The sequence below is a fragment of the Talpa occidentalis genome, unplaced genomic scaffold, assembly GCF_014898055.3.
Source record: "Talpa occidentalis isolate TD23 unplaced genomic scaffold, MPIMG_talOcc4v2.1 talOcc4.14, whole genome shotgun sequence".
NCBI lineage: Eukaryota > Metazoa > Chordata > Mammalia > Eulipotyphla > Talpidae > Talpa > Talpa occidentalis.
In genome coordinates, this window is record NW_023601433.1 from 85,493,323 (window position 1) to 85,506,415 (window position 13,093).

At 51.8% G+C, this 13,093-nt stretch overlaps 1 protein-coding gene across 5 annotated transcripts in view; it reads right to left on the reverse strand.

Annotated features, from left to right (window-relative positions):
• The window catches only part of CUX2 (cut like homeobox 2), a 234,547-nt gene that overhangs the window by 211,978 nt on the left and 9,476 nt on the right, over nt 1–13,093 (reverse strand). For 2 of the 5 annotated variants that reach the window (XM_054695335.1, XM_054695334.1), the window contains exon 1: nt 8,145–8,294. The exons of 1 other annotated variant lie outside the window; for it this stretch is intronic. In XM_054695335.1, coding sequence (XP_054551310.1) covers nt 8,145–8,207 — 63 coding nt within the window. In that variant the 5' untranslated portion in view covers nt 8,208–8,294. Of the gene's footprint in view, nt 1–7,466; nt 7,488–8,144; nt 8,295–13,093 lie in introns of those variants that run through there. 2 more of the 5 variants (XM_054695333.1, XM_054695337.1) reach the window with 2 other exon arrangements.

Here is a 13,093-nt window from a genome sequence, read left to right on the forward strand (position 1 = left end):
GGGTCCACACTAAATGTCTTTGGGGGAAGAGGGTACAGGGTTTGTCCTCCCTCAGATACTGGGAGCCATGGAGACTCTCAGTGACGACAGGCAGGGGAGCCACTGAGTGACCACCCTGCTTGGGGACATCTGTCCCCGACCAGGAGGACCGAATGACCCCTGTGGTCTCCCTGTCCACAGCACCCATGTTCAAACAGTCAGCGGGACCAGTCGATCAACCAGAGAGGTTCCCGGGGAGCCATTTACCCAGTCCACTTTGAGCGACGGCGGCTCGAAGAGTCTTAAGCACTGCTCGGCTCCGGGCATCTCGGGCAGACGACCAGCTCGGGCCAAAGAGGCTGAAGGATTGATTTTTTTCTTTCTTTCTTTCTTTTTAATGACAAATGTGTATCCTGGAATTGCTGTTTCATTTAGCTGAACTGAAGCTGGGGGTGGGGGGGAGTGAGGGGCTGGAAGGAAGGAGGGGGACCACAGCCATGCTTTGGAGGTGACTGGCCACTGAGCAGTGCCGGCGCGGCTCTGTGCACGCGCCTTGTGCACTTTCATGGAGCTGATCGGGGTCTAGTGTGTCTCCTGGGGAAATGAGACCAAGCACTTGACAGAGTGGCCAGAGGCCTTGACAGAGTGGCCAGAGGCCCTGATGGCTGCTTCCTGGTGACCCACCCTCCTGACTTCACTAGTCACCTGAGCCACTGCAGACCCTGAACTCAGGCCCTTTGCACTGGCTATTCCCTCTGCTTGCATGCCCTTCCCGGTTCTCCACTCCTTGCCCTGGTGGCCCGCACTCTTGACAGGCTGGGGACACTGGACATCGGGATTCTGAAGGCCACATTGGCCATGTTTAAAATGCCGGCCACTTGACAAAAGTGTTTTTATTTTTTTTTTAAAGATTTATTTATTTATTTATACAAGCACTGGGTACAGTCAGAAGCGCGGGAGGGTGAGAGAATTCACCAGAGCCAGAGCGGGGAGCAGAACAGGCAGACTGATGGAATACACTGCTGAGGGGGGCAGCGGGCAGCAGGAGAGGTCTGCGTGCCATGTGGGACCCTCACCGGCGGCCGGGGATCGAACCAGCGCTGCAGAGGCTGTGGGCAGCTTCGCAGCCCAGCGCTCAACCACTGCGCCACCAGGGGAGACCCGACAAAAGTGTTTTTAAATACTGCACTCATCTAGACAGACACATCATGGGGCAGACATAGGGTCCGCACCCTCTGTGATCAGAGCTCCCTAAATATACAATATTACATAGACTATTAGTGATAAGTAATATTGGAAAGCCCAATGGGCTAAAGAGAAAAAAAAAAAAAAACTTGCCCAGAAATCCATGAAACAGCCTACAAGGCCAGCAAGTTCTAGGAGCTGTTGTTTATTTGGTTTTCTCACCCCTCTCACACTCTCTAAAAATACCAACAACAGTAAGAAGAGACTTAGAGAGCAGGAACCAGGGCCAGGCACACTGCTACCCAGTTGCGTGCTCTAAGTGCCTTAATCTTCAAAAACAACTAACAGGTGGAACTATTACTAGTTTCCTTTAAAGACAAGAAGTCAGGCTCAGAGAGGTTAAGTGACCCATCCAAAGTCCACAGCTAAGATGTGACAGGCAGGATGGGAAGCCAGGTCGGGCCCCTCACAGGCTGTACCATCCAGGCTTAGAAATCAAGAACTCCACTGCAGACATAATTACTTACCTCAAAAATTTGCTTAAAAGGTTAACCTGGGACCTCCCTGGTAGCGCAAGGGGTTAAGGCGCAGCACTATGAAGTTATTCGCAGCCACTGAAGCACAAGTTCGATCCCCGGCCAGGGAGGCGATGCACATGGTGCAGCAGACCTCTCCCGTCTCACCCACTGGCTACTCCTCTCAGCAGTGTATTTCACTAGATCCACCTGTTCTGTTCCCCTCCCGGTCTCTGGTGAATCCTCTCAAACATTCCCCCGCCTCATACCTCTGGCCTGTACCCCAGTTCTTGTATGCATAAATAATTCTTTTAAAAATAATTAAAATTAAAAGGTCAACCTACCTCCACCACCACGAAGGACCCCAAAGTCATTAGAAGACAATACATTTATCTCACAGGTGTACAAAATATGTCTTTCCCTCTGGGAGGGAAAGAGTAAAGTGAAAAGTTCATCATGGAGTAAGGTCATCATGGAGCATGGCCCTCAGGCCAAAGCCAGCCCTAAAGTTTTATTGGGACACAACCATGCCCATTCATCTTATTGTCTCCTTCCATGCTACAATGGCAGAGCAACAGAGACCATACGGGGCTACAAAGCCTAAAGTATATTATTATCTGATCCTTAACAGAGAAAGTGGGACACCCCTGCTGGTAGACCAACATTTCCCAGAGAGAATCCACACCAGAGAAGGTCAAGAGGTCAGAACTCCAGGGAAACACATTTCTAAGAGACTTGGGGCCATATTTGCATATTAAAGAAGAAAGGGAGGCCAGAAGCTTCTTTAGTCTTCTTCAGGCTGAGTGGTCTTGACATTTGGACTGACACTGAATGAAACAGAGGACCAGCTGTGAAAATATCTGGAGGAAGAGAGCTCCAGGCCAGAGAACGGCAAGTGCAAAGGCCCTGAGGTGGAAATGTGCTCCAAGTGTTCCAGGGACACAAAGGCCACTGCGGCTGGAGCAGAGCGAGGAGGGAGAGAAAGGGTGCAGCTGAAGCCAGAGAGATGGGGAAGGGGCACACAATGAGGAGCCCTGCCATAAGAGGAAAGGTACTTGGATTCCAATATGCGTATGATAGCAGTAAATAGTCCACATCCTACCAAACACTACAAGCCATTTTCTGAAGGAATCATCCAGGCTTAGAAATCAAGAACTCCATTGCAAACATAATCACTTATCTCAAAAATTTGCTTAAAAGGTCAACCTACCCCCCCCCACACTCCATGAAGGACCCCAAGGTCATTAGAAGACAACACATTTATTTCACAGATACACAAAGTATGCCAGCATCCTTTCCATTTACAACAGCCCAGCGCAGCAGAGCAGATGGACAATGCCGGCCGGTGGGATCGATTAAGAAATGGATGACTTGGGATGTGGGGGGAATTCACCCAGGAATATACAGATCAGGGTTCCCCAGACCCTTCCCCTCTGCCAGCTACCTCTGGGGGGGTCTCAGACACCTGCAACAGAAGCCCCTGGCATAAATAGAGCACCCCCTGGAGAGAAAAATCAAACAGAAGACTGGGCCCTGAATTCCAAAGGCAGGAACAAAGGGGCAGGCCAGCATCTCAGCCCCTTCTTCCCATGCTCCACCTCTGCCAGGCTCAGCCCTAGCCTGGGAATGAGGTACCTGGGAAGTCAAGTCACAGGAAAGTCAGCCCCTTTCAGAAAGCTGCACAGGAAACCAGTTTCTGCACAGCCTTGTCCACCACCATCCAGAACCAAATTTAGCACCAGCCAAGTCGCTCACGTTCAAAATCCCATCTGCTGGGAAAAAGGTTACTACCATAGAATGTCAAGTTCGAAGACAGAATCCTCTTCTTTAATAGGAGAGCTAAAAAAACAAGAAGACTGCAAAAAAAAAAAAATTAATAGAAAGAAAAAAAGGAAAATTCACCACCACCATCAGAAAAGCTGTTCCCTCCGGTCAAAATAGCACCGCGCTCATCTGAACCCACCGAGCAGCTGATTTTTCTCCTTTCGGCTTGTCCTCGGTTTCTCAATTTTCTATAGTGAATTCAGGTGTTAATAAAAGAAACTTCAAGACCTCCAACAGGAAAAGCGGTCAGGGATAAGGCTTTGCTCGTTTTTATTTCTCGCTCTCAAAGACAGAGCCCATCTTGGGGAAGCAATTTCTGTCGAGTTGAGAAACCAGAATTTTGGGATGCCTAGAAAAGACTGCTGGGTTCTTTAAATAAATTCTCAACACCTGTTTCTAGCTCCTTCTGCAGAAAAGGCCCACAGGGTGTGGGTTCTGAGGAATCGGAGAGGCAGATGGAATGGGGTCATCTGCCGGGATAAGGGTCGAGGGGGCCTGCCAATTGTTGGGTCTCAGTTAACAGAGCTGCTGCGGCTGGAAAGCTCCCTCATTTGCTGGGTCGCCCTCCTCACCCTGTCCTCCCCTTCGCAGGGGAGGTGGTGCCAACCCACCCCCAAGGCCCGGAGCACACAGAGTCCAAGCCACTCATGCTCCCCACCCGGAGGGGATTTTATTATTGCAAAGTTTCCAAAGTTAGGATTCCGCCAACAGGGCTGATAGCTTATTTACTGCTGTCATCTATAGAAAGAGGAATTTTGACACATTGTTAAATGATAGCACATTTAGATAAGTCAAGCTGTCAGAGCCTCTAATGGATGTCTAAACTCTCTGTGGCTGATATGTAAAATTTATGCACTTCAGAATATCATAAGGTTATAATATTTTAATCACATCCACTCTCTTTTCTAAACTTTGAGCAAGGAAAAACATTCCATCAAGCCTCAACCCCCCTGGCACCAAGAAATGGAGAAGTCCCAGAAGTTTCTCCAAACTCCTTTGAAAAGTCTGGCCTGGTTTGCTGGCCCATGATCTGCCCTCCCACTGCTCACCCCCAGAGCAGAATCTGCCTCTTCCTTCAAAACACAAATGACATGGACCCTCCACTCAACCCTGTTCCTCCCAAGGAACACAGATATACAGGTGGATGAGGCACCCTCATTTGGCCGAGGCACCCCAAACTCTTGTTAGCTTGATTAATCCTCTTAAGACAGCACAGAAGAACCGGACCTAGGGCATCATAAAAAAAGTGGCAAAGTAAAGCAGAAAAAGAAAACCATAAAGGTATGAATCCGGTTATGACGATTATACACAGAAAAGCCATAAAAAAAATACTGCATTAGTAATGTTCACCATAAAGCAATCTTATAACCAAATGAAATATGCCCGGCATTATCTTTGGGATGGGATTTTATTTCTTCTCATTTCCTGGGCTGCTAGCAGCAAAGAAAAAAGATAGGGAGGTGTAGTTTCAGGGGCCTAGAGAAGGGGTACCCCCTCTCCACGCATCTTGCCCAGCAGCCTGTAAGTCAGGAAGGCTGTGGACCAACTTCCGTACTAGGAAAACCACCCGGTGGAATTCAGAAACGGAGCTGGAAGGAATAATAACTTGACTGCTTCCATATTTGAAAAATAGAGACTTCCAGAGGGCTGGCACAAGGTCACCTTTCTTGCCAGGATCACGGTGGCATCAGCAGCCTGGCCTGGGGACACCAGCTGTCTTTCCTGCCTCGGCCACTCAACACTCAGCGATCGGGCTGCAGAAAACCCTCAGCCTCGCCACCAAGGGTGGCAGCACACACCTCCTGGTGGGTGGCTGGGCCCAAAGCTCAGGCAGCCAAGGCCAGGGGGGCAATGGGGGTGCCTCTCCAACCCAGATCTCAGAGCAAACTGGCAGAAGTTTTCCATTCTGGTTATCTTCCCTAGGAGAGGAAAGTAGAAAGGCACAAAAATGAAAATAAGTGAGGCGTAGGAGTCGCTAGCATGATGCAGAAGAGATGATCCAGGCCCAAGTGCTCAGGCTCATAATCCCTTCCCCACACAGATGCCATCAGTGAGAATATTGAGGGGGGGCAGGTGCAGGCCTGCTGGGCGGGGGACACTTCAGGATGCAGTGGGCACCACGGCAGATGTGAGGGCCGAAATGTTTGCTGCCACATTTATTTCTCTGCTCTCTGGAAGTGTGCCGGCTTTGAAACTCCCACGGGGACCCCCCCCCCTCATTTAATATCCATGTAAATGAGCTTCCCCCTTCCCAGAGAGCCTTTTGTGCCAGACACACCACTCATTGTCTTATTCGACACCCCCCCCCATACACCCTGTGGGGGGAGAAGCCTTGGCCCCTTTCCCTGGGACCTGAATAAACCCCTCCACCGTCCCCCCTTCCATCTTTCCAGTTCAAACTTGCTTCCCCATCTCAGCATCTTCTCAAAAACCCTAACAAAAGGTTCCCAGATCCTTGGGAGTGAGCTGAAATCAAGATTTGGGTGACCTCAGCAGCTCCACAAAGACCCCTGAGCCCAAGGAGGAAGAGAGTGGGGTTCAAACCCCCAACCCCAGCTCAGAAATCAGTTCCCCAGGAAGCCGCACCCACCCCCCAGGACCTAGCCCCGGCCTCTCCCCTGCTGCAGCCCCAGCTCCCCGGATTGAAAACGAGTTATCTAATGAAAATTGTGTTAACTGACATTCCGGCCAACCGGGAGCAAATACCAGCGCTGTAAATCTCCCCGCGGAAATTTTCTCCAGCCCAGAATAACAATAGGACCCTGCAAAGGGCTCTCGCCAGCCCTTCTGGTTCCTCTCCTCTTGTCTGCCACGTTCTTGTCATTCCTTATGTTACAGAACATCAATCATAAATAAAGACGCTGTCCCCCAGCCGTGCCCGGGTCTCATTTACAAACATTAGCAGGGAATACGATTACCATTGGCCTTCGTGCCAAGCCCAATGTGGCTGCCCAACTCTCTCTCTCTCTCTCTCTCTCTCTCTCTCTCTCTCTCTCTCTCTCTCTCTCTCTCCCCCTCCCCCACCCCACTCTTGCAGAAAGGCCACTTTAGCATCATTTAAACCAGCAAGAGCAGCTCACCGCCCAGCCCGCCTCAGCTGGCCACCAAACTGTAGCCCCAACTCCAGCGAGGACCTGGAATTGCAAGGCACTCGCGGTTATTAACTGCATGCCTGAGTGCCCCGATTTTCTCTCCGGCTCAAAGGCTTTGGGGGAGGAGGTGAGCGGGGAGTCAGGGGCTAGGAAGGAGTGGGGGCTGGGAAGTGGCCAGGAAGGGGGTGGGGGTGGATGCTGGAGCCACTTAGAAGAAACTTAACGAGATTTGCTGATTAAAAATAATAATAAAAAGTGGGTCCCATTTTATCTCCAGCCTGACGCTCTGGCTTCCTCAGCGAATGTCAAGGCCAAGGCAGGATGCTCTACCCGCCAGGCTACCAGAACCGTTTCCCCGCCCCTCAGCCCCACCGCGCCGGCCGCGACTTTGCAGAATTGCAGGGTTTGTGGGGGCTCGTCGAGAGCGTCCTGTGCACCCTGGAAAGAACGGAGGCTGGAGAACACTCCAGGGCGCATTCCCCGAGCTTCACCCCAGTCCCTCCTCCGAGGCGGTCAGCAGAGAGCACCCCGGGATCTGAGGGAAACACCACACAGACGGGAGAAGCGAGCGGGGAGAAGCGCTGGGGAAGGCGGGGGAAAGAGGCGAGAAGAAAAGGGGAGCCTAGAGGGAGAAGGAAAGAGGGGCGCGACGGGGAGCAGAAGCGGAACCCGGGGCGGCGAGGAAACCTCCCGCTGGCAAGTTCCCAAGGGCCCGGGCGCCGGGAGTCACCTGCTCCGCGCGGCTCCGGCTCTCCGCAGCCCCCTCGGCGGGAGCGCAAACTTCGGCGCGCCCGGGCCCTTCTCCCCCGCCCGCGCCCATCCAGACTTGGAAAGAGGGGAAGGGAGGGGGAGCCAAGAAGCAAAGACGAACCCCGAGACCCCGGCGCGAGGAGCGGTCTGCCGGCGCGGGCGGCCCGTTCCGCGAGGGCGGCGGCGGCCCCGGGTGGCGGCGCGTCCGGGCTGCGCAGCCAGGCGGGCGGCGGCCGAGGTGCCGGCGGGCGGCGGGGCGCGGAGCCGCCTCCTCGCCAGCCCCGTGCCTCCTCCTCCTCCTCCTCCTCCTCCTCGCCTCGCCTCCTCCTCCTGCCCGCCGGCTCCCTCCCTCCCGCGCCCCAGCCCCAGCCGGGCGCGGACAGGCACGCGGCGCGCTCCGCGGCCTCCCCCGGCGCCGCGAAGTTGGGAGGCGCGCAAAGTGCGGCGCGAGGGGTCCGCCGGGGGTCCCGCCCGCGGCCCCCGACCCGGACCGCCGTCCCTGCCCTCGCCGCGCCTCGCTCGGCCGCCCGCCCGCCAGCCCGCTCCCCGGCCCGAGGGCTCACTAGCGCTTCTCCATGGTCGCGGCGGCTAATCGATGATTGAACCGAACAAAGAGCAGCGGCGAGATCAATTCCTAATACCTATCGATGGGCAGCGGGCAGCCGAACCCCCGCGAGCCCGGGCAGCCGCCGCCCGCCGCCCCGGGGCGCCCGCCCGCCTGCCCGGGGACCTCCCCAATGCGCCCAGGGCGCGCCCGAGGGCTCCCCACGGCCGCGCGGCCGGCGCTGCCCGCACTAACCTGGAGTCGCCGTAGATCAAATCGCTTCCAATATTGAAACATCGATCCCACATTGGCGGCCATCTTGGGGGCTATTCGAGACGCACACACACAAGAGTTTGGCTTTTCTCAATGGCTGCACTCAATATCCGGGCTGGACTCCCCCCAGCCCCGAGGCCGCCGCCGGCCGCCCGGGCCCTGCGCACCGCTGCCCAGGGCCCCTCGGGCGCCCCCGGCCTCCTGCCACCCGCTGCCCCTCGGCGCCGCCGCGTCGCCGCCGCCGCCGCCGGGCCCGGGAGCCGTGCGCCCCCCCGACCCCCGGAGGGCGCGGGCGGAGCGCGCCGGGCGGGGAGCTCGGCGCCCGCCCGGGGGAGGCGGCCGGGGATGGGGTGGGAGGGGAGGGGTGGGGGGAGGCAGCCTCTCCGAGAGGCGCCGGCGCCGCTGCTGCCCTGCCTGCAGCCAGCTCCCGGGCCCGCGGAGCGCTCGCTGCATCTCCCCCCCACCCCCCCAAGTCCGGGGTCGGTGTGCCGCGCGATTGCACTTGACTTTGGCTTTTTGCAAACTTATCAATACTGACGTAACGTGCTGATCAATGCAAAGGGAAGTTTGGGAGGGAGGGCTGCGGGAGGCCGACGCGCCGGGCGCTTAGCGCCCCCCGCACCTGTCTGCCCCCTCCCGCACTGTCTACTTAAAAAAAGTTAATAGTTCGCTATGCATTTTTTTTTTTTTTTTTTTTTTTTTTTGCAATCTGAGCACACACAACACGTGCCGCGGGCTGCCGCGGCTCCTCTGCCGGCTAAGCTTCAGATTCGAGGGTCACAGCCCACAGTCAGGGCTGCACAGACTCGCCCACCGACGGGCAAGTGGGAGCGGGCCCGGGGCGGGTGGGAACCGCCCGGAGGCGCCACTGAGTCGTGGGAAAAGGCACCATTGCCTCGCAGTTTCCCTGCCATTATATGATTATGGTTGTAACAGGGGTGGGTGGGGTGAGTTGCCTCAGCCGGAGCTCTGTGGGGTGGGGGGCTCAAGTACTTTGCTATAGGGATTTCTTCAACCCAATTCTAGGACGCCCCACAACTTTGCAATGGGGGTCCGTTCACTGTTACGGCGATGATGATGATTGGAGGGGGTTCTTAGCCAAACCTTTAGAGCGCTCTCCCCCTGCCCCCACGCAGACCGTGGCTTTTGTTGTTAATTTTTGTAGAGCGGGTTTTTTTTTTTTATTAGGATCTATTGAGTGGAGCCTGGCCGTGCTGGCAGGGCTCTTTGGGGTCTTCAGCCAAGCCCAGGATGCCGGTCCTTTGCAGCACGGGACTCCTTCGGTATGACCCCCTTCAGGGAGTGCTCCTTCGCCCACCTGGGGGAAGATTCTGGTCTTTTGCAACCCCCTACCCCTGGACAACAGGGGTGGCCAGGTTTTTTGCTTTACATTTTTTCTTATGTGTAAGTCAGAGGTGCCCAGTGTTAGAAAAGAGACTGGCCTCCTTTCTTTTCTAACACCCAGCCCCCTCCCATTACCTCCCCTGCCCAGGAGGCATTCAGATGTGCCACTCCTCCATGCCCAACCCACTACCCCCTCTTGACTCTGGGGTCCCTCCCCTCCACTGGCATGTTCCCCTTTCAAATTCCACCCACCCTCTTCCCTATGCCCCCCCCCTTTCTCTAGTCAAAAGATTTGCTTTTATAGACAGCAAATGGAAATTATATTCTCTTTTTATGACCCAGCTTGGACTTCTGACATCACTCTTGGTCTGGGACAATAGATCAATACAGAGGGATATAAAAAAGATAAAGTTTAGAAGAGTTGTAAAGGAAAGAGAATCGTGATGGATATTTTTGATGATTTTCCAATATTTGTGCCTTGAAGCACGTGCTTCAAGGCAATTAAAGTTTTTAATGTAATGTAAATAATTGTTTCATAAATGCTTTAGAAGAAGGTGTGATCTCTCTGAGCAATCACTCGAGCTGTTTAAGAAATGTAATGTGATTTAAACAAGGATACAGTATTTCTGTTACCACCCCCATACATTTTCCATGAGGCCTGGGTAAATATATTAATGCACACGCTAAGCGACTCAGAAGACCAAAAGTACAGTGTTCACCGAGATGTAATGAATTAGGCCTAGTTAGCAATTCCGAGTGGTCTGTTTCCTTGCCAGATTAAATTGCACGTGATGTGTGGTTTATCTCCGCTCTCGATAACTTCACGTTTAAATTATAGCTCTCATTCTGCAAAATGAATTTAGGGAAATTTCATAACTATCGCATTGCAATTTTTTTAATGGCTACATTTTCTTCTGAGCATCTGTACGGCTCGCAACTTCCTTGTCTTTCAGTCTGTTTTGTTTTTTTTTAAACCTATGATAGAAAGTAGGGAGTGAGTGTGGAAACCTTTCAAAGCAATTTTTAACAAATCAAGGTTTTGATGAAAGATTATTTTAAATGTATGCCTGACTTGGCAGTGGAGGTACAAACTGACATCATGTACTGCCTGATGTGATGTAACAAGAATGACACACCATCACTCGGTGATATTCCTGCCAAAGGTCCATAATCTAAATTATGAAGAAATATCAGACAAACCCAAAGGGAGGGGAATTCTACAAAATAAACAGGCTGTTCTCTCTACAAATGTCAAAGTCACACGAAACACACAGAAAGACTGAGGGAGTATTCCAGATTAAAGGAAGCAAGTGACATGTGTTTAAAACGTACGATCCGGGATTTTCTTTTATGATAAAGTGCATTAATTGGGACCAATGGCAAATTTAGGATGAATTCAATGGACTAGAGGATAGTATTTTAACAATATTAATTTCCTGGTTTTGATCAGTGTACTATGGCTCTGTAATACAATAGCTCTGTTTTTAGAGAACATGGCAATATTTAGGGGTGAAGGGACAGACATTTCAAACTGCTCAGAGCAAAACCTAAAAAGTATCTACTTACTTATCTATATTTATCTACAGAGAGAATGAGATAACAAATGTTGCAAAATGTTAACATTTCAGAACTAAAAATGTAGTGTACACAGATATTCTTTGTCCTTTGCTTGCAACTTTCCTGGGAATCTGAAATTATGTCAAAAGAGAAAGTTAATATTAAAAAAAAAAAAAACAAACCTGTATTGACTTTGTCTCAGCTGTTAGGGGCTATTTAGGAATAAAAATTCTGCATGGAACTCTTCTACTTTCCTGACTGACATAGGCTGCACCTTTGACCCAGCAGGAAATTGCCACAGCAAACATGCTTACCAAGGAGCAGCGGGAAAATCCAATAATTCAGATTGTTTTAAGTCTGTGATATTTTTAAATGACTTAATGCAGTGAGTCTCTGAAGAATTCCGACAATTTTAATGGTAGAAACTTGCAGTCCCACTGAGGAACGGGTTGCTACATAAATACTGAATGATTGTGTCTTTCTGTCTGGGCTGAAACATATTAGCTTTGCTTAGTGGCTTATTGCTTTATTCACAAAATAAATTTCAGCCGTCTCTCCCCACCATATCCCAAGTACATCGAGAGCCTGTGTCTTATTAGATGTGGGGGCTTCTTTTCCAAAGGCATCTGTTACAGTCTCCCGCTCCGCAATAATGAATTAAGCCGCTAAGTGTTTACCCCCTAAACAGAGTTAGCCGGGGAAATGATATTATTATGGGTGGTCCTTAATGAAAGATGGTAAGTCAGGAAATTCAGACCTTTTGCAAATAATCAGCCTTGGATGTAGGGGACTAAAGTACTAAAATATTAAATATTTCTGTGAAAAGCTGTTTTTCATGCCACAGACACACACAATACACAGATATACAAAAACTTAAGCAGGTTCCTGGTTGATTCTGGGATTCTCAAAGACCCACCATCGAGATGACTATACAACAATCTCAAAGGAAAAGAAAGACACCTCCCACCGCTGGAGGAAGCAGAGGGCAGTTTGGGGCAGCCGCTGCTGAAAGCAGAAGCAGACAAGAGACTAGATCCTTTAGGAAATTCATAAAACTGTGTAAGAATCCCAAGGAAGATAATGGCAGGTCCTTAGCCAGGAACATAATGATATGCGAAATCCCCAGCATCTGAAGAGGAAACAAAAGAAAATGTCCTTCGGTAGCGCTCATTGTCCACCGCAGCTGCCAGCCAGGGAAGGAAACAACTAGGGAAGGAGACAACTAGGGACTCAGAATTCATCTGGAAGTACACAGATCTGGGAGAGGAGTGGGGAGACAGGCGTATCTGGCTGGCACCAGCATGGGTCCACCGCAAGATCTAGAGGCTGGAGTGACTGCCTGCAGGGACCTAGCCAGCACTTCCCGCATGCAAAACACCTGACACCTTACTGCGGACCGCTCCCACTATTAAGTGCCCACTGACTTTTGGGTGCTTTGTAAATTAATCCTTAGCGTAACTCATGGTTAAGAGCATGACTGTGACTCGAGTCAAGATGGTCAGATGTGAATTCCAGCTCTGCCACCTGCCAGCTCTGTGACCTTGAGCAAGTTGTCTTACCTCTTGGTGCCTCAGTTTCCTCTCATATACAAAGGTGCTAACCCCTGTTCAAAGTGATGAGGATGATGAGCTAACCCAGGGAGAGCCCCATGTAAATTACTGGCCTCACAATGGACAGAACAGGGATCTGCAGCCCCATGTCACAGATGGAAAGACTGAGGTCCTGACAGAGAAAGGACTGGCTTGCAGCCACATGGCTGTGAACCTTGAGAAGGGGTGGGACCAGGGCCAGGGTTCACTCACATCAAGCCTGGCGCTCTTTTCACTTGCGCCTGCCCCACTTCTTATGGGGAGGGAAGCATCTAGAAAGGCAGATACCTAAAAAGCAAGGGTGGCGGCCTTGACCATGGGCTGGCTCTCAATGACCATCAGACTGGAGAGGAAAAATACAAGAGGGACAGGTTCCCTCGACATGACTTCCCTTCAAGGTCAGCGACTGAAGGACAGTGTATTCATACTGCGCTGATTATT